General features: G+C 35.2%; 1 protein-coding gene across 1 annotated transcript; it reads left to right on the top strand.

The window, feature by feature from the left end:
• LOC308683162 (epidermal growth factor receptor) lies at positions 1-26917 on the top strand. Its single transcript, XM_081353474.1, has 27 exons — positions 1-319; positions 11219-11370; positions 12382-12586; positions 12799-12924; positions 13231-13299; positions 13379-13497; positions 13973-14114; positions 16529-16645; positions 16732-16858; positions 16954-17027; positions 17837-17924; positions 18051-18253; positions 18363-18495; positions 19235-19325; positions 19687-19844; positions 20195-20233; positions 20462-20603; positions 20681-20803; positions 20944-21042; positions 21125-21310; positions 22344-22499; positions 22636-22711; positions 23510-23656; positions 24036-24133; positions 24986-25153; positions 25266-25335; positions 25921-26917. Exons 1-27 carry the CDS (start codon positions 208-210, stop codon positions 26208-26210), a joined length of 3510 nt encoding a protein of 1169 aa, XP_081209600.1. The 5' UTR covers positions 1-207; the 3' UTR covers positions 26211-26917.
• Positions 26918-27112: the final 195 nt, after the last annotated feature.

The raw sequence follows: 27112 nt of genomic DNA, 5'->3' as shown, positions 1-27112 counted from the left end.
GCGCGCGCACGCACACAGTGGTTCAGTTCAGTCGCGTCTCGCGTGCAGTGAAGGTGAGCTGCCTGCGTCACGTCACAGCTGTACTGAAGCGCTCAGACACGTTGAGGAACTGGACACTGAACAGGACCTGCCGCTGGAAAACTATCTATTTTACGAGCTACATATTGTCTGTTCGTGGGAATATCTAAACAAAAACAATGCTTTAGAATGAATCCACTGTTGAACATGAGGTTTACGAAGCCGTCTCTGTTCCGTGAATTGGGAATCGTCTGTCTTGTGCTGATAAGTGCGGTGTGGTGCTCCGTTTCTGAGAGGAAAGGTGAGTGAAGTTTTAACTTTAACGGACACTAACAAACGTCTCAGATCGATTTATTTTTCCTTATCTACACAAACATAACGTCTTTTAAAACATATGAGTAGAAAATAAGATATATATTAGGCTACATAATTTTAGTCAAGTGTGCCCACACTTTTGACTTTTAGTGTAAACAAACAGATAGATAGATATTATGTAAAATATAATAATATAACAATTTTATTGTTTCATAGATCAATAGTTCATGTATTAATAAAATATGATAAAAATATAATGATCTGAAAAGCATTAGATGAGATTAGAGAGATAGACAGACATATAATAATTACAATTATATGACGTTTCATAGATCAATAGTTCATGTACAAATATGAGTAAAAATGTGATTAAAATCTAATGATCTGAAAAGCATTAGTTATAAGATCAGAGAGCTGAGGTGACATTATTAATCATCTGTACAACACAAACGGAAGGATTGTCTTTAACCCCAACAAGTGACCCCATGACAAGGAGTCTTTCATGTTGCTAAAAGTGTAATGAAGGTAATTAAATCTGAAATATATTTAAAAATACTTGATGAACTTTTGAGACGGGTGACCACAGGATGAGGGCCAAGAGTTCAACACCAGCAGATGGTATCGCTAGACAGCTGCCCCACTGAGTGGGGTCTGGGCCCTCTGTTTGTGGTCCAGTCTCTACCCGAACAGACTGTGTTTAACATGCTGTTTGAGGTTTCTTGCCAGTTGAGAAATTAACAGCAGATGGGGGCTACCAACACTGTCCCAGAGCAAACCAGGCAAAAACTGGTTTTGGTTTTGTATACAAGTATAAAATGGACAGATCTGGCTCTGAAATTGGCTTATTGGCTTTATTTATTTAAAAAAAAAAAAATGGATATACACTTTTGTCAAACTGTTGTTATTTGATAAGCAGCACACCTTTCATACACAAAAGAAGGTTGCGTGTTGTCAGGAAATTCTGATCATACCTTCTGCAGAGAATCCAATGACAGATTTCATCTGCGTTTCTATTAACAGTTTGAAGACAGCAGGGAAAACTGAATAACTGAATGTAGGTTAACAACATTGGATCGTTGAATTGTACAGTACCATTATGCAGACTTGTGCTACTGTCTGAGGAAAAGCACTGTTCATGATTCTATTTTTATTTTTCTACTTCCTGTTATTAAATTTGTTCTTGCATTTCAATATTAAAGACAGATACTAACTTCACTCATTTCACTTTTGCCCCATATCATTCATGGCCTAATGACAAGAATGCTGTTTTCTAGGAAAAATCAATCAATTAAAGTGTTGAATTAGGCCTAATCACAAGATTGGTCATCTTATTCACAATATTAGCTTAGAAAAGTCACATAATGAAGATATTTTAAAGCCAATACATTATTGTGGCTTTAGCAGTATTGCAATTAAATCAGCCTTTCTGACAGATTCACACAGAAAGTGTTGATGCACATTTTATAATGAGAAATATCAAATGAATGTGACAGTCCTGCTTTAAAAAAAACTTTAGAAAGATAATGAATATTCACAACTTTTGATTGACTATCCCTTTAAAAAAGTTTCTCCTGTCCCAGCAAAGACTTTCTTCTGAGAAATGCAAACACTGTCACTCTATCAAAACATTGCACTATTTGTTTAAGCATCCCGATCGGCCCTATACACAGCAACATTGGCTCCACCAATGGTGTGAGTTTGAGGCGGGACTATCTGTTTTGTGACCAATGGCAGTGTTTGAGAAAACAGTCATTATTTCTTACAAGTCTTTTTGGTTAAATTACACACTTCGCCTTTAATGACCTGTCAATTTAGGTGTGGAAAGCCTTCTGGCGATGGACCTTTGGTATGCATGTGTCAGCAAAACCTGTCAGTCAGTACCGTTTCAGCGGCATCTCATACTTTGTTTCATTCCCACAGCCTATGGCAGAAAAAAACGAGAAAAATAGGTTAGAAGGGTTATTGCTTATTGGAATGTAGATACATGTATTTGAAGCGTTAACAGGAATGGACCAGCATCCATTCATGTGAATCATGAATGTGGGTTTGCGTAGGTGTGGATTACTCTCCTAAGATTAATAAGACTTCCTTTTAAATGTACATGCAACAAAGCTAGATATTGTGATAGGGTTACTCTTTCACTATCTGAACTTGCATTTGTGCATGGAGGATTTCATCATTTACAATCTGTGGCATGCAGAGTCAGGCCCAGAGTTTGACAAATTATGTCACAACATTTATTTGGCAATGTTTTCTGCAGACCATTAGGCCAGAAGCATACTCGTCTCTAGATATCAGATAACTTTGTTCGAGAACAAATACCTGTAAGATGCATATTTTTTGAACATGTGATGAATAACATAAAACTGGTTCCATTGTAAAACAAAAGGAAGTTTCCTTTAAGGAAAATGTATTCACAGAAAATAATCCTGATTCATCTCAATTGTGATTAATATTTTTGTACTTAAAGGGTTAATTCACCAAAAAATGAAAATACTGTCATCATTTACTCAACCTCAAGTTGTTCCAAACCTGTATGAATTTCTTTCTTCTGCTGAACATGAAAGATGGTGTTTTGAAGAATGTCGGAAAACAAATAGTTGATGGACCCAATTGACTTGAGAGTGTTTTTTACATATATGGAAGTCAACGGGGTCCATCAAATGTTGGGTTAACCATATACTTCAAAATATCTTCTTTTGTGTTCAGCAGAAGAAAGAAATTCATACAGGTTTGGAGCAACCTGAGGGTCATTTTTGGGTGAACTATCCCTTTAATATTCTCATGTAGTTTGTTTTAAAGGAATGGAAACAAAACAACAATTATAGATTCAGAAATATCCAGACTGTCATTATGCATCTGACACATACAGTGTGAGCTGGTATAAATACACGGTATCTAAATACACATCCCTTTCTTAGTCCACACCTATGTGCTAATCACTAAAGATATTCGTGTGCTCATATTCTACCCAGTGTTCTGTGCTGTAATTTGGTGTAGACATCACTATTTGTTCTAAATCTAATTGTCTTGAAACTCTTAAATATCCAGGGTCACTATGACCGCTGTTATTTACTAAAGACTAGAACTCCTGTTCTCCTGCATCACACCCTCTGACCACCAGCTACAAGGGTAAATTGAATGGAAAGTAAAGTAATCAATGGAAATGAACACATAACTGCAATCTATTGTTCAAAATGTCAAAATAAGTTTTTGTCATCCATTTAAACCTCATATTTCATTGATCTGCTAAGTGGTATGAAATGTTTCATTGATTCTCGTTTAAAATATATGGTCAAAATCAATTATAGTCTGTGAGATGCCAGTATATTTAGTCAATAATGTCTTAGGTAGAGGTTATCTCTGGCTTACGTTATTTGTTTTTTAAAAAGAATGAATGAACACTGTTCAGAAAAGCAGGGAAATTATTTTAGATATTCATTTTTATATATGATATTCATTTTAGATATTCATTTTTTATATATGATATTCATTTTAGATATTCATTTTTACACATACATTACTGTTTAAATTTTTTTAAAAGAAAATAACACTTTTATTCAGCAAGGATGCATTAAAAGTCACACTTAAGACTTTTACATTGTTCTATTTTCAATAAATGCTGTTCTTTTGAAATTTCTATTAATCGAATAATCCTGAAAAAATGTATCAGTTTCCACAAAAATACTGAGCAGCAAATCAGCATATCAGAATGATTTCTGAAGGATCATGTGACATTTAAAACTGGATGATGCTGAAAATTCAGCTTTTCCATCACAAGAATAAATGGCGTTTTAAAGTATGTCAGAAGAGAAAACAGTTGTTTTAAATTGTAATAACGTTTCACAATATTACTGTTTTTACTGTATTTTTGATCAAATAAATGCAGCCTTGGTGAGCAGAAGAGACTTCTTTCAAAACCAATTTTAAAGATTTGTGTTTTAAGTCCATCGTCAAACTGCAAGTACAGTCGGATTATGAGATGTTATAGTTTACAGACCACGATTAACCAAGGCCATTGCCTTGAGGTTTTACGCAAGCGTGTTTATTTTGAAAACAGCAGCCAATGAAGATCAAACTTAAATCATAAGACTTGTTCAGGAGAGGTGTGGTGTTACTTTTCTGAGCATTCAAATTAGCATTTTCTCGCCTGGTGGAAAATAGAAACTGGCCGTTCATTTACACAACAAAGGCGTTTTGGGGGCCTGCAAACTATTGAAAGCGAGTTTTGCACGTTTTTGAAACCAATACCGTTATCATCTGAGTGTAAACTAGAAAAACACGATTTTGTGAAACCGGTGACATATGCGCATGCGAATTACGTGTTCAGTCTAGAGGCACGAAGTGTTCCTTTACAAAGTGACATCACCAACTACTGGCATGCCATGTATAATACAGCATTTTTAGTAGTTTTTGCGGATAGGTGTGAACGGGGATCGATTTGACAATGTTGTCGTATGTATGCCAAAAAAAAAAAAAAAAAAAACACAAAGGAAAAACGTATCCATTTTTAGTAAATTGTTGTCATGTAAACGTACCAGAAGTTACAAAGTTACCTATAGTCAGTAGAATGTCTTTTGTGAAGCATCAAAATAAAGTGTTAGCACATATTAAGCAAACAGTCTACTAATATTCTAATGACTGCTAGTTACATGTAGTTGCAAAGTTACTTATAGTTAGTAGAATGTGGACTATCTAAATAAAGTGTTTACTTACATTTCATTAATTTGTGTCTTCTTCATCAAAATATTTTAATATACTAAAATGCCGGTCTCATGTTGTTTACCAAATGCAGTGGTCATGCCATGTTTTTACTCATGCAGTCAGCAAATTGCCCCATAGACAAAGAGCTGAATTCATCCAATGGGTGAATTTTGATGGATAGGTCACAAATAGACAATATGTTACTTATTTGATTTAGACAGATGGTTGTTTGTATAAAAAGCACACAGCCATGGAGTGAGACGTCTTTGTTTCACTCTGTAAATTGTATTTACTACAATTCAGTTAGAAGGTATTTTATCCACATGTCTCTCATTTAGGGTGACAACAGTGAACGGTCACGCACTATTGCACGGTAAAGAAAAACAGAAGATGTAAGAAGCACAATCATGTGAAACTGCTACTCTCAAATTGATAACCATTTATATTGCTTTTCAAGAATATTTAAACATTAATTTTGTACTGTAAATACCACTATTATGATTATGTCATTGGATCAGATCTTGTGTCTTAAAATCGGTAAAACACAAGCGTGAAGCTGTAACTTGGGGAATAACAAACAAAAACAAAAATATGTTTTTCTGAAGATTTTTTTGAAGATTCAAAAATAACTTTTGTCGTCGCTAACTTCAGATCAACCCATTAAAAAACATTCATTTAATTACCCATTATGAGGTAAACACATATTTTATGTATAAAATTCAAGATATGTGAAAATTTGGGTTTCCAGGCTAAATATTTGAATATTTACAATAAAAGCAGAGCACATGTTCCAACACAGAAATGAGATTTCCCTTTAGGTGTATTCCTGGAAAGACTATCAAATGGAAAACAGGATGCGTCATGACAAATGCTGTTGACTTTTTGTGCTCATATGGATCGATACTTTTTGCAACAGTGCAAACTTACTCTACAAACAGTTGATCCAGTTGTCTGCCCACAATCAAACTTAGCCATCGAAAGGACATCCAGATACACTGACATCTGTCAGAAAACAAGGTTACAGTGCATTTAGGTTGTAGACCAAACTCTAAACTACTACTCACTGGCACAAAAATCTAGTAGATTCTGCCCAAGAAATTATTGCATTATGCATTGTACCCTGAGGGGGAAAAGAAGAAGAGAATAAAGACATTAAATGTTTTTTTTTAATCAAGTTAATACTTTCAACGTGATTGAAGTGTGCTATATATCGGAAGCATCAGATTTGATTTTTGTGAAACAGTAGCAGTATCTATTTAATAACAGTGGTTTCAAAAGGAAATACATCATTTCAATGTTTTACCTTAAAACTAGTTACATGGTATAGTCATCCAAAGTCCTGTCACCCAAAGCATATACAATTATAAACAGTGAGAAAATGAGGCATAAGAAAAAGAAAAAATAGAGCAAAGAAAGCCGTAGGTAATAAAGTAAGGATGGGAAAGCATGGGAACAACTGCATGGCCTTGTAAAAATAAATTATATGCGTTGACAGCCTTGAGATGATCCCAGGTTATCTCATAATTAATCTATCATCATTATTTCTACCCTGTGCATCCCTGTACTTAAGTAGATAAGCCATGCGTGAGAAGTCTTTAATGAATAGAAAGTACAAAAGAACAGCATTCATTTGAATTAGAAATCTTTTAACTTTATAAATGTGCTGACTGTAACTTTTATGCATCCATGCTCATTTAAAGTATTAGTTTCTTTTAAAAAAATCTTATTGAACCCAAACTTTTTAACAGTACTAGTGTACATTTTGTGGCTAAAATATGAAAGACGGTTATGTTTCCGTCAGGAAATGACAGGTTGATTAATTACTTTGCATTACTGGACTTCTCAAGTATTGTGTTTCTTTGCACTGATGGAGTCTTGATAACTCTTGTGCATGCTTTGCTTCGGTTGCAAAGGATAAAACACTTGCGTTGTAAAGCACATTGGTCACCTGCTGCTTTTTCAATGGTGTTATATAAATAAACCAAACTTGAAACTTGAGTTTATAATCATCAGAATGTTGTTCCTGATGGTTTGATGTGACGTAATGAGGGAGTTAAGATGTTCCTTCATAAACATTTTTTTCAAGGAGCAACCTGTTCAGTCACATCCCTTGGTTCGGGCTCAAGCCTGAGGCACCGCTGCTAAACAGCCGCCCGTAGAAAACAGCTGCACGTTTTGCAATCTGTTAACAATCACACATTTTAGGGGCTTGGGAAGGGATCGTTAAGGGCTAAAACCTAAATCTACTTCATGCCTGACCTTAATCTTTAGTTGAAATCTACCCTAGAGCAGATATCTGGATGCTCTAGGGCCTGATGCTTTCTTTGTTTTTTGACAACTAACTAATGCCACAACACTGATGAATTTAGGCAAGCTGGATTTTCAGAAAGTAATTTATGCAAGAGCTGCATGCATGGGTTGAAAATGTTTGTTGGTCCTGAACATCACATCTCACAAAACAGGACTATGTTGGACTATGTCCACAGACTATGTTGTCAAAGTGTTGACTGATGTCAAAAATGCTAATTTTGCAAAAGTGGAAATACCCTTCATATGCGCTGTCATGTAAGGAAGAAGGAAGAATAAAAACAAAAACACCATGCTTGCACTTTCATTATAATATTATTTGTACAGCTTCATTGTTATTTTGTGAACAAGCTTTCAACAATTTCAGTTTTAAGACAGAATTAAAGTCAAATATTCAACCCCATTTCAAAGTGACTTTTTTACTACACAATAGCTCTGTTCCAAAACCCAGTGAGCTGCCTGTCTGTCTACTGTCTACATAGGCAGATGTCTTCAAAGACCACATTGAAACACCCTCGTGGATGATTAAATTGGAACACACTATTGGCGGCAACTCAAAAATAACACTCCTTGAGCATGTGAGACTGGACTTACTATTGATTCCAATAGAGTTTCACATTTGCATGTTAAAACTAACTAAACTAACTAAAATATATATACATGGTCAGAGGTTTGGGGTCTGTACATTTTTTATTTAACAGCACTAAATCAGCATATTATAATGATTTTTGAAGGATCATGTGACACTGACAACTAGAGTAATGATGAAAATGCTGAAAATTCAACTTTGCAATCACAGAAATAAATTACATTTTAAAATGTATTTAATATAGAAAAAACTGTAATAATAGTTCGCAATATTACTGTTTTTGATCAAATAAATGCAGCCTTGGTGAGCAGAAGAGCAAAAACATTACATTTCTACATGTGCCAATGCATTTTTTATATATATTTAATAAGTTGTACAAATAAACATTGTAAAATAATTATAAAACAGATTTACCTCTATATGCTCTTGCAAATTGTTTAAGAACAAAAAAGTGCACCAGGTAACACGGAGTATAATACAATTTACATTTTACTTTAAAAATATGAGTAGCGGCTGCTGCCATTATGGTTCTTTATACATGACATCATGACGGTCAAATCAGAGATTTGATCAAATTCCAACTTGTTATTAGCGGAACGACAAAGAAGTGAACGGAAACACGTAATGACGTGAATGCATTATCAGAACACAACATAATTATGCGGCTACTTTTTGGAACAGCCCGTCAGAAGCATGCCTCAGATGACGTCAAGTGCTATATAGTTAGGATGCACGCTAGTTTTTGGAACAGAGCCAGTGTCTAAAACAAATCTGCGCATTTCCTTTTTATTAGTCCCCTGGCCTCACTTTAGAAACTTTATCAATCCCTGAGGGAAAATATATGATAATTGGGTTGTTACCGGCACTGACTGGGAATACAATCCATGCCTCTTGCATTTGGCAGGCAAGAATTCAACCGGATCTTATGTTGAGCAACACTTGTGTGCAATATTTGAGTCTCACCCTTTGAGAACCACATTCTTGATCACGGAGTTCCCGCCCATTGAATTTGCTCTTCCTCTAGAGATGAGACACCTAACGATGACTGCAGGAATTCAACACCTGTATGACATGAGAAAGACAGCAGAGACAAAACAAACACTTGTTTTCCACTATGATGCACAATGAGTTTTGGAAAGTACTGTATTTTCATAATTAGAAGATCACACAATATGCAAACAGGGTAATATGAACTTTTAAGTTTAGGAAACCCTAAACAAGTGATCATTGAAATGTCTAGGTTTAGTGTGTTAGATGAGCTCATGTTACTGTGAACAATGACAAGGGCACTAAAGTGGAACAGCTTTAGGCCGTGTCTTAAAGGTATAGTTCACCAACAAATGAAGAATCACCCTCATGTCTGTTCAAACTTGTATGACAATTTTTCTGTGGAACACAAAAAAAAGATATTTTGACACATGGACTAGTCTGATATTACAGTTAGAGGTTCATGGTGTTGCAAGTGATTAGTTATTTGGGTAAGTGGGTAATATGTCATGACTCAAAGCGATTCTACAAATATTGACACATTAACTGATGCTTTTCATTCATTTTCATTTTAAACATTCATATCATCTTGTTGAATGATGGAAAACATGGATATTCATTTTGAGATTAACAGTAAGTGATTTCTGAGAATCTTGTTGAATGTTTGAAATGAACCCAAGCAAACACACCCCACCCTTTATTGCTCCGCCCCCAAAAAGCACGAACACGCAATGCAAGAGTGGATGTTTCTTTATCATAGCTGAAGCGAAGCAAAATAATGCTTCGTAGGAAAAAAGCGAAGATGACAAACGACAAGGAGGAACAAAATTTTTTACATATGGTACACAAGCCAGAGTTGGTTGTTAGTCGCCAACAGCACACGCAGCTCCAGACAAACAATGACACTCAAAACTGTCCTGTTACTTCAGCTAACATTACAACAACAGCATATCTCAGTTCTGTGAAACATACACTCACTTTAAAAGATCAGCGATTTCTAAAAGTAAAGTAAAAAGCTGTAAATATGGATCTGACCGAGCATCAAAACACATTCGTAGCCAATCAGCAGTAGGGGGGCGTGTCCACTCATAATGGGGGAGGAGAGAGAGAGTGAGTAAGAGGTGGGAGATTTGAAGACTGTAAAAAGAGAGATGGCCGAGAGACATTACAAAAGAGAACAGGTCAGAGGAATATCACTGGTTATGGTGGACCCACGGAAAGCTTTCTAGCGCTGGAGAGACCTAAAAGTGAGAAGGCCTGAAAATATTAAATATAAATATAAAATATCAGTCAGTTTTTACGTTTTTATCTTATTTTATAATATCGGCTGATGACTGATATGATTCCTTCCAAAAAGATTGCTATACTGCACTACCAGTCCAAAGTTTGGACACACTTGTATTAATTTATGTTACTCTTTTTGAAGGAATTGAATTGAATTTAGTTTTCTAGACAAATATAAATTGTGCCTATGTATACTTCTAATTTAAGCATTTATAATGAATGACTTGGACCAGATAGTAGATGAAAAGTGTCATCAAATGTGCAGCATATACCTGTAAACTCCAGTGGCATTTAACAAGTGAACAAGCAGAGCTGGAATCTAGACAAAGGAGGCATTTTTTTATTAATTTAACATGAGAAAAATAAGAAAACCATAATGATTTGACTTAGTATATTTCACAAATAGTAATAAAACAACTGCTGTTTGTAACATCTATTTCAGCTAATTCAAAACATGGTACAAAGGAATCATTTTAGCATTTACCACATCAACCTCTATTTTAGTGGCCTGTATTCCTGAAATATTACACCTTATCGGAAATGATTGAGTCACAGACACATGCAATAAACAGCATTCAATAACCAAGATTAACATAGCAATGGATGAAAGTGGATATATGAAGGATCATATCTGAATCAACATGCAGCAATGCAAAATTTTCTATACTGTAACCATTATGTCCACAACTTGTAATCATTATTTCAATGAGCACACTGTTTCTGCCTAAAATATGAATACATGGTGTAAACTGTGTGATTTGTATATGTACTGTACATTTCTGAAATGCATTACTTGGACACACTCACATCTGATAGCAGATCACTCTTGTAATTTAGACACATGCATTTTCTGTAAAGCTGCTTTGAAACGATATGCATTGTGAAGAGCCCTATACAAATACAATTGAATTGAAATTGAAGGATTACAATTTTTTTGCTCATTTTGTGTATTTTCTGTCATATCACCTTCACTATCTGAGTATTGATTGATTTCACCTCTGCTTTATTCTCCAGTATGTCAGGGAACCAATAATAAGCTGACTCAGCTGGCACAGCCAGACGACCACTACAGGGCCATGGTGCGGATGTATAGTAACTGCACAATAGTGCTGGAGAACCTGGAGATAACCAACATTCAGGAGTACCAAGACCTCTCTTTTCTCACGGTGAGTGACATCACGTGCCGGTATAATAAAATAGCAACCTAAATATACAATTATGAGACTAGATCATTGATTACTAATTAGTTATAGACTGCTAATTGGTTAAATGAACAAGGCTGCTTTTTATGTTAAATAAGATCTAATTATTGATTAAAAGGGTCCCCTAGAGAAAAACCAAACAAATGCCAACTTACTGATATAAATATTATAATTAAACTTTATTTGGAGTACGTCTTTATTGCACATTTCTTCATTTTAAGCCTAAAATGTGTTAAATATCACTATTAGTATGATCACTGATCTCACCTCAATTGGCTTTATGCCCAGCTGCACTACTTCCTGAACTTCAGCCAGCTCCTTTGTTTCCTGTCTGCCATTATTGGACAAACTGATTAATCCAGGTGTGTCTGATTATTGTTACTGAGGTCAGACACACCTGTATTAATCAGTTTGTCCAATAATGGCAGACAGGAAACAAAGGAGCTGGCTGAAGTTCAGGAAGTAGTGCAGCTGGGCATAAAGGCTATTGTAGTCTTGAGTTATCTTACGGGAATGAACACGTCACAATATTCCTCATTTAAATAATTCCTGTTTAAGGCATATGTGACATTACCAAAACAAACTTTGCTTTTTGGAAGGAGAAGCTTCATAGAGACCGGAAATAAACAGGGCTGCGTTTCCCAAAAGCATCATAAAACCTAAGTTGATCGAAGAACAATTTCCACCAATGCTCTCTACGATCGACTTAGGCTTACGATGCTTTTGGGAAACGCAGCCCAGAGCGTTACAGACAGGCTGGGAAGAGAGCTGCTGCAATAATGTAAAATATGTGAATGTTTTTAGAAAAATCAAGCTTGAAAACCCATTCTAGTAGACCCCAAAACAAAATCAAGGCTTTGAAAAAGGGCATTATAGGTTTCCTTACAGTCTGAAGGAAGAACAAACAAATCTGAGACTTTTTAAATGGGATTTAAGGGGCCTGACTACAATATTCGTTCTGTTTCATACCCACAGAGTATTGAAGAAGTTGGTGGCTACGTTCTAATAGGAATAAACTACGTGGATGTGATACCATTGGGAAACCTACGCCTCATTCGAGGACATTCTCTCTTTGATGGCAAGTACGCCCTTGCTGTGCTGGCAAACTTCCACAGGAATGACTCTTTAGAGAACAGCAGCATCAACGGCCTCAGAGAGCTGCGCATGAGCAGCCTCACAGGTAGAAGCGCATTTTATTTACTATTTTAGCAGATGCTTTTATCCATATCGACTTACAGTACAAATGAAAAGCACATTTACGCATCGATAAGCACCACATTGTGTTGTAAACAGCTTGCAATACATAGGCTCATTGCTGTTTCTGCCCTAGAGCTGTATGTGAAGTTACATTTTCTATTTACAGAGAACCGTTTTTTTCTCTTTATCTGGCAGAAATTCTTAAAGGCGGGGTTAAAATATCTCACAATCCTTTGCTTTGCAATGTGGATACCATACAGTGGTTGGACATTGTGCAGGACGACAGGGATGTCAATGTATCGAGAGGGACTAACCCTCAGTGTAAGTATTTAAAGTTTTATAGCATACTAGAATGATTTCTGAAAGATCATGTGACACTGAAGGCTGAAGTAATGATGCTAAAAATTCAGTTTTGATTACAGGAATAAATCACATTTTAAAAATATTACAAAAGAAAACAGTTATTTGAATTTGTAATACTTCAGAATAATTCTGTTTTTACTGTATTTTTGATCCAATAAATGCAGCCTTGGTGAGCATAAAAGACTTGTTTATTTTAAATGTATATTAAATGTAACACAAAATAAAATTCTTCACTTCAATAAAACACTTTCTTCATTACCTCAGGCATACGATGTGACTCGGCGTGCTTTAATGGATCGTGTTGGGCTCCAGGACCAGAGAACTGCCAGACCTGTAAATTCAATTGTTTATGTAATTCTCCAAAGGCAAATGTGTGAGTGAACAATGTCCTAACTAAGGTCTTCTTTGTCAGTGACTCGGTTGAACTGTGCTGAGCAGTGCTCGCGGAGGTGCAGGGGTCCCAAACCCTCTGACTGCTGCAGTGAACACTGCGCTGCGGGCTGCACTGGACCCCGAGCCACAGACTGCCTGGTGAGTGGTCAAACATCTCTTACAATCATAAAAGATAAAGGTCTAACATTTTAAATGAAGCATTTTGTAAGTTTAACACAAGATACGTGAAAAATAAACATACTGAGTGCATATTTACCAATCTTACCTGCTGATTGGGTTCAACCTACAAAGAAAATATGTTTTATACTTTATTTTAATATTTAAAATGATTTAAAATACATTAAAAACTTTTGTTGTTTGATATAATTGTATTATGTATTTTGTTATTATTATTATATTGACTTATTTAACAGTTGAAATATTTATTTTATTTGTGTTATTCTTAATATTTTGGGAATTCACACTTATTTCTGCCAAATTCTAATCATCAATTCTAATCACCAATTGTGCAATAAACTTTTTAATTTCATTTTTAAAATCAATTTACAGTTATTCAGTACCTTGTCATATTTTGTGTACTGTATGTAACTGTGTACGGTCTCTTCTTCCGCAGGCCTGCAGAGACTTCCAGGATGACGGGACGTGCAAGGATGCGTGTCCACGTCTAATGCTGTATGACCCCAACAATCACCAACTTGTTCCCAATCCCAACGGGAAGTACAACTTTGGTGCCACCTGTGTGAAGAAGTGCCCCTGTAAGTACGCCTGAGATCATTAAGATCACTTTAACAAGAGGAGATACTTCTTTCCATTAAAACTAGGGGTGCACGATATATCGGCCGCCGATATAATATCGGCCGATATGGTCATTTTTTTTTCACATCGGTATCGGTCCGATGTCAAAATAGGGCCGATGTGAACAGGCCGATATTTGACGTGTGAAGTTGAAGATTAAGTTACTGATGCTGACTCGTGCAGTGAACGCGCCTGAGAGAAATACACATTTCATACAGATGACATAAGCAGAGAACAGTCTGTTTTCTTTCATTTTGAATTGTTCTGTTTAAAAATAGATGTTAAAGCTTTCTATATAGGCTATGTCTCAGGTCTGTGAGGCAGGTAGGTTTCGGTTCATTTGAGACGCGCTTCAGTTCACGCGCTTTCGCCTCCATGTCCTGATTAAATATTTTCTAATATTTACTTTGTTTATTTTTGATGAAACATTGATCAAAATTAAGATACAATTAATACAAAACGAAATTAAATTTAAAGACAGTCTTTGTGCTTTCTGTTTGAGGTCTCTGTGAAAGTTTTAAAGCAGTCTTTGGACGTGCATTACAGAGAACTGTCCCGTCAGTAACATTGTTAACGCAGTTCAGTGCGACTTATGATTTTTCCCTCATGACACATTTTTGATTGATCGTTTTTTGACTCGTAGATATTTGAATATTGCTTGATATTTGATACCCGTTCGAATTTGATTTTTTCTCAAAAGTGACCGCACGTGTGATTTGTGGATTACTGATAAGCGCGAGTGGAGAAACAGGCGTTTATTATTCATTCTGTGTTGAGAAGCGTACCTTCATGTGTTACGTTATTGTGTTGATAATAACTAAAGTAGCCTACCTAATTATGTTACATATTTATTTTGTATGAAAACTAGCGCGTTCGTTACTTATGGATTAAAAAGTAGGCTACCGATGTATCAGTGCTGCGCGAGCTGTCCCTCACAAACACGGACGCGCGCACACAGAGAGAGAGAGAAGATAATTGTAAAATGAAAAATTGACGGGCTAAGTTTAAATTTTGTTCTTGCTTGTTTTTTTTTCTTTCAAAATGTCAGAAAGCATTTTGTATTATCCATCCGATCCGTGTTTTTAAAATTCGTTAAATGACGGATGTTTTACTGTTAACACAGCCCATATGTCGGATTCGTCTTATAGCCTACTTGTTATTATTTTTAGAATAAGTGATTCGTTATCCTATTATTGGACTCCTGTCTAATCATTGTCAACTGTTTTCTATAAATATGTTTGTATTGGCTAACATTTATTCAGCTAATGCGTGTCCTGTTTAAAATGTGCAATGTTCAAAGGCAAAGACAGCACGTCACAAATAGAAGCCCTTTTCCCTGTGCTATTTAGTATCATATTTGGATATTGGAATAATAAATTAAGTAGCCTATCTTAATTGTACACAATGTTCCTGGTTTTTTTTTTCCTGTTTTCTAAGGGTTTCATAATTTTAGACAAGTTGACCAGCACACATTATATGCAATGCAATATAATGCATGTGTGTCGTATGTGTGACATATTTTGCATACAGGTAAAGGTGCCCAATATCAGTCATTTCTAAAGTAAAAAAAAAAAAAAAAGTGTTTTGGAAAATAGCTCTTTATTTGATAATCATTAAAATTTGTTTTCTATACAGAGATATCGACATCGGTAAATATCGGTATCGGCCATAACAGCAATATTAATATCGGTTATCGGTATCGGCCACAATTTTCACATCGGTGCATCCCTAATTAAAACCTTTAGTTTGTAAATATGAGAGCCTCAAAAGTCATGGAGGTATACTGGCTTATTGCTATTGTGTATAACAACCATCAGCATTATCCAGAGGCAAAAAATAACACTAGTCTTTAATCAGTTATGTTTGCAAATATAAACAAAGACACACCCAGAGGTTATGCACTATGTAAACAAAGAAGTACTTTAAGTTCTATTCTAAGTCAAGGTTTATTTAAGGGAAACACTTTAGAAAAAAGCTGTAGACCTAAAATGAATTGTGTAGCTATTAATACATATATATATATATATATATAATGTATTAATAAAACATATATTGCAAAAGACCACAGCAATCTCACGTGTCTCCTCTGTAATTTTAGAAGAGATGTCAGCACCATGTATTCATTCAAAGTTGCGAATTTAACTTCTGTGAAAAATTGGAAAATCGCATAAAACATTTGCGAATAAAGAAGCATTTCCATCCCATGTGTTCAAGACAATAATGATCTAAGCTATACTATCCATGTTCATTTTACAGCTCTTACTGTATGCCAGTTGTCTAATTTGTGTGCGTTTTATTTTGTTTGTTTTATTTAAGTAGGAGCAGTATTGATATTTAACTGAAACATGACTGCAAACTCCTCTCTCTGCTCCAGACAACTTTGTGGTGACTGATCACGATGCCTGCGTTCGAACCTGCAGCAGTAACATGCATGAAGTGGAGCAGAACGGAATAAGGAAGTGCAAACAATGTGACGGCTTGTGCCCAAAAGGTCAGCAACATCATTATTAAATAATTTCTGAAATACAGTATTTACATGAAATGTGAAATGAGTTGACCCTGTGTGTTTTGGTTCAGTCTGTAATGGTCTCGGAACGGGGGCGCTTGTTAACACCATCGCAGTCAACGCGACCAACATTGATTCATTTATCAACTGCACCAAAATAAATGGGCACATTACAATAATGAAGACGACTTTTCAAGGGTGAGATTTTATGGACTACCTGTGACAAAATCAACCAAACTCTGAATGTACTGCATTAATAAATCTAATGTCTTTTTTAACAAATGTTTTTAAAGGGATGTTTTCACAAATACTCCAAGCATGGACCCTGTGAAACTCGACTATTTCAAAACAGTCAAAGAAATATCAGGTAGACTACACAACTATATACATATATAAAATATATATATCTTTATATATTAAATATAATGTATACATAATTATACAAATAAACATTTTTAAATAATATATATAAATATATATATATTGTGTGTGTGTGTATTATGTACGTATGTATATAATTGTGTATATATTATATATATATATGTGTGTGTGTGTGTGTACATGTCTGTGTATATACACATATACATACACACACATATGTATGTATGTATATGTATGTATATGTATGTATGTATGTATGTATGTATGTATGCATGCATGCATGCATGCATGCATGCATATACATATACATATACATATACATATACGTGTGTGTGTGTATGTGTATATACACAGACATGTACACACACACACACACACACACACACACACACACACACACACACACACACATATACATATGTGTGTATGTGTATGTGTATATACACAGACATGTACACACACACACACACACACACACACACACACACACACACACACACACACACACACACACACACACACACACACACACACACACACACACACACACACACACACACACACACACACACACACACACACACACACACACACACACACACACACACACACACACACACACACACACACACACACACACACATATATATATACACACAATTATATATATACGTACATAACACACACACACACACACACACACACACACACACACAATTTGAATATGTCTTTGAGGAAAGGTAGATAAAACCTTATTTAGCAATTTAGCAAACTTATTTATTTAATTTTTCTCAGGGTTTCTGTTAATCCAAGACTGGCCTAAACACCTCAAATCCCTCAGTTCCTTTGAGAACCTGGAGATCATCAGAGGAAGAACAAAACAGTTAGTTCAATCATGTCAACTTACAAATAACTAATGTTCTCTGCATATCAAACATGTTTCTATCATATAAATGACACACTTCACCTTTAACCAGTGTTCCTCTCTTTACACCTCCCACAAATGCAGCAACACCGTCAGTTTTGCCGCCATAGACATTACACACCTGGAGTATCTCGGCCTGCGTTTGTTGAAGGAGATCAGTGATGGCGACGTGGTGATCAAAAACAACCGCCAACTCTGTTACGTTGATGGCAGCTACTGGCCAAAGCTGTTCAGATCTGATAAACAACGCATACGAACTGGAAACAACGCAGCAGTGCACACCTGTGGTGCGGGACAGTATTCACATATTTTGTTTTTCAATTTTCAACTCATTTGTTGGCAAGCAGTTTTGGGTTCGGTCATGTCAGGTCACAGAATCTCTTGTTTGCTCTTCAGAGCAGCAGAACAATACCTGTGACCGCATGTGTGGAGAGGAAGGCTGTTGGGGTCCGGGGCCGTCCATGTGTGTCTCCTGTCAGCATGTAAGCCGTAGGGAGCGCTGTGTCAGTCACTGCAACCTGCTGGATGGGTAAGTGTCCAACATTTAGCTCATTTAACATCTCCCTAAGGTTTTTTGCACAAATGCTGCTCATTTACAAATTAAATATTGACTATTGATAAGTTGTTTTCTTATGATTAAAAAAAGTAGAAAGTCTATTCATTGTTAAATTAAATTTAATATGCATAATATCAGATCTATGGGTTTGCATGTTCCTTGGTGGGTTAATAGTGCATTAGTGCTCGCCAACAACGCCGGAAGTATTTTTTCCTTTCTATTTTTCCATAGGAATTTGATAAAAGTCTTTGTTAAAGCATTTTGAGAACATGAACCAAGACAATTATTTTGTACGATTATGTACTTTTCTGCAGTTCATGAGAGTTCCCATTTTCTGCAAGCTCTTTTGGTTCTATTTGCTTGCAGCAACTCTCTGATTGGTGGAATTTTCTGTACAGCATCATGGGTAATATAGTTTTTCACCATAAGTTCAGCTGTTAATCATTATTTAAAAATAAGTTGAAATAATGGCTTCAACAAAATCATATACCATTGATTTACAATCTCGTAGCTCACAGTATGATGTTTTAGGGAGAAGCACGTTCAGATACTTAACCAAATGAACACTGGAGGAGCACATTCAATTAATCAACTCAATTAGCGTAATTATTCTGTCTTTAAAGGCTTATGAGTTATTGTTAAAAATCTATTTTTATTGTTTTTTTACTTACCGGAAACCGACTGTCACACTCTATATGCAATGTTTCCACAGAGACCCCCGAGAGTTCATCTCAGAGAATGTGTGTTTGGAGTGTGACCCTAAATGCAAGATTCTGAACGGGACATCAAGCTGCTCTGGGCCGGTATGTCATATGTATCTTTCAAAGCCTATATAAACTATTATTAATGATGCTTGCTCACACTAGCTAGGGATCTAAACTAGGGATCTGAGCAAACCCCTAACCCTAACTTGATGGTGTAAATAATCAGTGAGTGACACCTAAAATCACACGGCTTGTTGAGGGGAGTTGTGCTATTACTTTTCTGATAAATCAAACTTGCAATTTCAGCCTGGCAAAAAAATCTTTCATCAAGACTAGGACAATCATCACTCACATTTTCCTCAGAAAATGACCAAATCTGAGTGTAAACTAATAATGATAAGAGGTCAGACCTATTAAAGGGTTGGAATGTGAATGTGGTTTTCTGTTTCTCTCATTCTAGGGAGCCGATCAGTGCACTGAATGCGCTCACTTCAAAGATGGGTCGCACTGCGTCGCACAGTGTGCTCAAGGTGTGCTGGGCCTTAATAACCGACTTGTGTGGACGTACCCAGACGAAACCGGACAGTGTCAGCCATGCCATCCTAACTGCACGCAAGGGTAGGAACAAGATAATCCTTATTAGATAATAATGATTACAGTTATTTAGTAACAATTAGCCTATTATTATTATTTTTACACAACTGGTATATTAGAATTATTCCAGTGTTTCCACAAACATTGAGATTTTATTACATTACAAAGTACATAATTCTGAGTATTAATAATTATTATTAAAGTAAATTGAATTAAAACTATTATTTAAATAATATAAATGATTTGTATTGTTATTTATATTTTGGTTTATGGTTAACAGAATCCAGTTGGTTTAAACAAGCAGAAATACAATAAAATTATGGGGTCACAAAATAAAGACTACCACTAATTTTAAAATGTTCATGTTATTATAGGTGCAGTGGACCAGGACTGGAAGGTTGTAAACCAAAAGGGTACAGTAGTTTATGGGTTGTTGTTACTAGACTACATAAACTACATAAGATACATTAGATAAAATGCTAAATATGTAAAAGTAAGAGTAAAATTAAGTTTTTACCTGTTGAATATCAGAGTTTCACTCAAAAATATGGAAGCAAAATGGGTCGCAAATGCGGTTTCAATTGCTGACTTCATTTGAAATGTGTTTTATGAAGGTAAATGATCTGATATGCTCTCTCTAGCTCTCACATGCCTGTAGTGGCGGCTGGCATTGTCGGAGTCATGCTGATGATTATGGTCCTCATCCTTTTCATCTTCATCATCTTCCGCCGACGACACATCCGACGAAAGAGAACTCTACGGCGCCTCCTTCAGGAGAGAGAGGTAAGCCCCAAAAGTGTGTAACAGATTAAACAACTTGAATGAAACCCCAATCTAACCATATTTACATGATTCTGCAGTTGGTGGAACCGTTGACTCCCAGTGGTGAAGCTCCCAACCAGGCTCTCCTTCGCATCCTAAAGGAAACAGAACTGAAGAAAATAAAAGTCCTCGGGTCTGGAGCATTTGGCACAGTCTTTAAGGTACGTTTATGAATAAAAAACACACTCCAGCCTAATAAAGCTTTGATGTATTGGATGTGTATCTGAAACATTTAAAGTCAACAGGACATCAAAATGGACCATATTCACACACACACTATATTTTCTCCTGAATTTCCTAGGGATTGTGGATTCCAGAGGGTGAGGGTGTGAAAATTCCTGTTGCTATCAAAGTTTTGAGAGAGGTCGCATCTCCCAAAGCCAACAAAGAGATCTTGGATGTGGGTATCGTGCCATGTTTACTAATGATTAACAATCATCCCAAATAACCTTGCATTTAAAACTTGTGTTTTGATGTTTCAGGAGGCATATGTGATGGCCGGTGTGGATCATCCTCACGTGTGTCGTCTGTTGGGAATATGCCTCACGTCCAACGTCCAGCTCATAACCCAGATTATGCCTTTCGGCTGCCTGCTGGATTACGTACGGGAGAATAAGGATAATATCGGCTCGCAAACTCTGTTAAACTGGTGCGTGCAGATCGCCAAGGTGAGTTCAAAGTTGTGTGTGTCCTACTGTATGTCAGCTGCTTACCCTCAATATACAAACATATTTCACTGCAATTGTTAATGTAACAGCCATTCAATTTAACCAGGATAGAAACATATTTGTGTGAAATACTTGTGTGAAATAGTTATTTAAAGTCTAGAAAGTAACTCCAAATAAAAATTCCAAGATGCATGAATCTGTTTGCTCTATATATTTGCAATGTATAATAATATATTTCTATTGTAGTCACATTACTGTTACCGTTACATTTAGGGTGTTTTAAAAGTTTTCAAAAGTTTTAATGTTTTTGAAAGAAGTCTCTTATGCTGCACCAATATTGCATTTATTTGATGAAAAATATAGTAAAAACATTATATTTTTAAATATTATTACAATTTAAAATAACTATTTGAATATATTTTAAAATATAATATATTCCTGTGATCAAAGCTGTATTTCCAGCATCATTACTCCAGTCTTCAGTGTCACATGATCCTTCAGAAATCATTCTAATATGATGATTTGCTGCTCAAGAAACATTTCTGATTATTATCAATGTTAAAAACAGTTGTGCTGCTTAATAATTTTGTAGAAACTGTGATACTTTTTTCAGGATTCTTTGGTGAGTATAAAGTTCAAAAGAACAGCAATTGTGTGAAAATAGAAATCTCTGTTTACATGATAAATGTCTTTACCATCACTTTTGATCATTTAATGCATCCTTGCTGAATAAAAGTGTTCATTTCTTTTGAATTTTTTTTTTACTGACCTCAAACAAAAACAATAGTGTATAAATCTTGCATAAACCTCGTACATATACCAAGTGCATAAATAAATATTTATGTGTTAAATTATGTATAAATAAACTAAAAGGTCCTGCGCTCACAACACTCTCATAAATAAATTCCCTGCATTTCCTCTTGAAAACAGCAAACTAGTGATTCTGAAAGTGTCTGGGAATCAGCTGATTGGACGCACACAGCATTGATTGACATCTTTGGAATTTCAAAAACATTTTGACCCTTCTCAACAGGGAATGACCTACTTGGAGGAACGTCACCTGGTCCATCGTGATTTAGCGGCCAGGAATGTGCTGGTGAAGACTCCTAACCATGTGAAGATCACTGATTTTGGCCTGGCCAGACTCCTGGGTTCAGACGAGAAGGAATACCACGCTGATGGAGGGAAAGTAGGTCATGCATGAACAATCCACTGATTCACAGCGGGAAAACAATACCGATTCAAAAAGCATGTAAACTGAAATGCATTTCCATGTGTATATATTTGTTGATATTTACAAGAAAGTATTAATTTAAATGTTTTAGGTGCCTATAAAGTGGATGGCTCTCGAGTCGATTCGTCACTGGACTTACACTCATCAAAGTGATGTCTGGAGTTACGGTACGTGCTTATCTCTACATATTATACAATACGAACTGCATTCATTATTATTCTCAAGTCAGAATTGTGAGATAAAAAGTCGCAATTATCTTTTTTTATTCTGTGCCAGAAACAAGCTTCCATAGATCATGGGCAAAATGGTATAAATCAATGCAAACATACAGGGGTTCCACAATTCAAATATTAATGCTAATTCAGTTTTTACCCGATAGCCACTAAAACGGTTGTGTTTTTGGGGACACTTTGCCAAATGTGTTTGCCAAATCATGAACTACACTACGTTAAACCTCATGTCCCCCTGAGACGAGAGATTTCTGAATTGTGTGTCTGGAGAAAAACCTCAGATGACGCAAAAATCGTCATTTTGCGTCATCGGAGGCTTTTTTGGCCAGATTCTAGAGACTACAGCCAGTAGGAGGAGCTCGTCCTTCATGTTTTCAACCCGCCCACAGTGGAATCTCACCATAAAACGGTGTCTTTTCAGTTTCGAGTCAACTAGTAGCCTAGTTCTTCCGATACTGCCCTCTGTAACCGGTAGGCGTGGCTTGGGAGTGGCCACGTAGGGCAGCGAAGCAAGTGCATTCTGGGAGTTGTTGTCTTTCATCCACATTTTCTGGCTTTTCTCAGTCTAGAAGGCACCAACTTCTAAAATAATTTCACATTTCTACTACAAAAATGACCCAAATTTAAATGCACATTCATCTTTCCAGCGGTAAAATATCCTTTTAATATCCAATGCATTAACAAATTCAACTATATTGTAAAGTGTTTATTGATATATTTACCTGTCCTCTTCAGGGGTCACTGTCTGGGAGTTAATGACATTTGGATCCAAACCGTACGATGGAATCCCAGCCAGAGAGATTGCAGATATTCTGGAGAAGGGAGAGCGTTTACCGCAGCCATCCATCTGCACTATAGACGTGTATATGATCATGGTCAAATGTGAGTGCTAATGTTGCAATCATAATTCAGAATGTCATATGGAAGCTATAATGTGGCTATAAATACAAGTATTGAAAAATCCTGTCATAGACATTACAAATATAGGTAACACCTTATTTTGATGGTCCACTTTAGACATTCTACTAATACATGTCAACTTATTCTACTAACCCTAACAGTCTACTGATACTCTGAGAGTCAGTTGACATGTAGTTGCAAAGTTACTTATAGTTAGTGTAATGTTGACAGTGGACTATTGAAATTAACCCAAATATAAACATTTCAGATGAACATGATTTGTATGTAACAATTGCATAATATATAACAGCATTTGAAGGTCAGTTGACATGAAAGAACATACATTTCTATCTACATCTAGGTTGGATGATTGACGCTGACAGCAGACCTCCCTTCCGCGAACTTGTGGCAGAGTTTTCAAAAATGGCCCGAGATCCGTCTCGCTACCTTGTCGTTCAGGTAGTTTTCACAAACGCTTTCCTCCTGGGAATGAAAAAAAAATATAATCTTATTTAACTGACTATTTTTGCAATTTAATAAAATGCATAAAACGTACTAAAAATAAAAATGCAAGAAAATTATATTAAAATGAAATTTATTTAATAGGTTTTCTACTTTTTATTTAATGTATTGTACAGTAATATACAGTTTCTGAAAAAAGCAGCAATACATATTTTCTTGACTTTATGATTATTGTATTTTCAATCACTATGATAAATTATTTAAAATATTTATGAGACTTTTAAACTAAATTTGAAAAGTTTAAATATATATATTAAATGAATTCGCATAATAGTCTTATCATTAACCAATTTTTGTCAATTTTTTTTTTCAATAATTACGATTATTTATTTAAACTATTAGTTATAATTTTGAACTTAATTATAAGTTTAAATATATTCAAATAAGAAAGGTTTATTAACCAGTGTTTGCCAATTATTGTTTTTCCAATAATTTATATTTTTTATATTTAAATTTAAACTGAATTTTAAGTTTAAATATTTAGAAAAAAATAATTCACATAAGAAACAGTTTTATCATTAACCAGTTTTTGCCATTTATTGTTTTATCTCAATAATTATAATTTTTGAAAATGCTTTTGACAATTTTGAGCTTAATTTTAAAAGTTTAAATATATTAAAAATTGCTTCAATATCAATAATTGATATTTTTATATTTATAAGTTTGAACTGAATTTTAAAAGTGTAAATATTTAAAAAATTTATTCACATAAGAAGAAATAAATTAATTCACATAAGAAGATTGATCATTAACCAGTTTTTGATGCTATCAATTTTCCATTTGACCCAGGGAGATGATCCCACATACCTGCCCAGCCCGACGGATTCCAAGTTCTTCCGGTCGTGGATCAGCACAGAGGATATGGATGGTGTGGTAGATGCAGAGGAATACCTGCTGCCCAACAAGAGATTCTTCAACCAGTCGACACAACCCGTGTCTGAGTATCACAATTCAGCCGTCAGTATCTCTGTCTCACACCTGGACAATGCATCATTATCTATATAAGGCAATTACCCTTCATTAGACGTGATGCAAGATGATTCATTCATATTTTGTGTATTGTTTTAAGGACAACTATACGAATGGTGTGATGTTGCGCTACATTATGGACCCCACGCATAAAGACCTTATGCTGCCAGGTATTATGTTGAATTACTCTTATGCTTGTCATGTTATTTAATAATCTTTAAAAATGATTTATGAAACCAAACTGAGGGAATATAGATAAAAGTTGTAATATATATATATATATATATATATATATATATATATATATATATATATATATATATATATATATATATATATAATATATATAGTATTCATTAATATTTTTAATTATATTTTAAGTTTTTAATTTAATATAGTAATTTTGGGCTTGTCATTTTTTTAATATTTATATATAACTTTAATAAAAAAAAATCTCTTTTAGTAATTTTTTTTACTACAACTTTTCAGTTAATGCCAAGGCAACATTTCCAATTTTCAGTTTAATTTAAATTTATTTCCTAATTTTTATATTTTATACTTTATTTTAGTTACCGAAACAAATTTAATTGTTTTAGCTTAAGTTTTTGTTAACAATAAGAATACTATATAGATGGTTACACTCCATGTCCCATATATTAGGCAATTAAAGTTCTAATCTCATCATTTTATTTTTGCCTTTATATGCAATTAATATTGTTGTTTCATCGGCACATTTCATCTTCTCTTTCCCACAGAGTACATGAACCAGGACGTGACTATAGCAAGCAATATGATCAACCCAAACTACGACCGTAGACAGACAGAAAACGGATATGTAGACACGTACCGCTGTAAACCCGAGGGTCCGGAGTACCTGAACACGTCCTGCTCTACTCTACCACGATCCCCGTGTGCCAGTCTCGATAACCCCGACTACCAGCAGAGCTTCCTACCCTCTTCCACCAGCGACGTCTTTTTCCTTCCAGCAACCGAGAACTTGAACTACCTGGGACTTAGCAAAGCCATGCAGTCTCACGTACGTTAGATAAACGGGACGAAAATATGAATTGCACTGCCTGAACTTCTAGGACTCACACACAACATGTGTTAGTATTGCAGCTAGAGAACATCAGCAAGTCACGTCGCTGTGAGGACGTCCGGAAATGCTTGAAGGCGACTGCCGTAATGAACTTCTTCTCGAAAGGAAGAATGTATGAGACATTAAGCTGTGAGTAATGTGTTGAATGTCAAGCTAGAGCACATTTCAGTATTTCTCTAGAATGTGAGTAATTAATGCTTTTGATGAATGTTGCCGTCTGATGTAGCATAACTTAATTTATTGAACCCAAATCAGCTTTTAACACTTCATACTGTTTAACTGTTGTCATTTTTAATGTGATTTAGTAATTAACCCTGGGTAGTATTTGTAAACGCTGGGTTAACATTAAACTAGCTAAATAACAGGGATTGGACAAGTTGAGAATGTGAAAAGCACACGACCGGTTTTAATTGCTGTCAATTAAAGAATATCAACATGAAATGGTGCTCGCAACCCCCATTTTACTTCTGAGATATACACTATCTTTCAAAAGTGTGGGGTCAGTACGATTTTTTTTTTTAAAGAAATTATTTTTAAGATAATTAAAAACATTAAATTGATCAAATTGATCAGACAGTAAAGACATGTATGGATATGATGTTACAAAAGATTTGTAAATGCATTTTTTTTACATTCATTAAAGAATCTTAAGCAAATGTATCAGTTTCCTCTACAATATTAAGCAACATTGATAATAACAAGAAATGTTTCTTAATCAGCATATTAGAATGATTTAATGTGACACTGAAGACTGGAGTAATTAGGAATTGTTTTTTATATATATATATAAAAATGTTTTTAATGTATTTTTGATCAGATAAATGCAACCTTGGTGAGCAGAAGAGAAA

Source organism: Scardinius erythrophthalmus, assembly GCF_964197995.2.
Source record: "Scardinius erythrophthalmus genome assembly, chromosome: 22".
Classification (NCBI taxonomy): Eukaryota; Metazoa; Chordata; class Actinopteri; order Cypriniformes; family Leuciscidae; genus Scardinius; species Scardinius erythrophthalmus.
The sequence above is the reverse complement of the archived record's forward strand: the minus strand, read 5'-3'. Positions and strand labels throughout refer to the sequence as shown.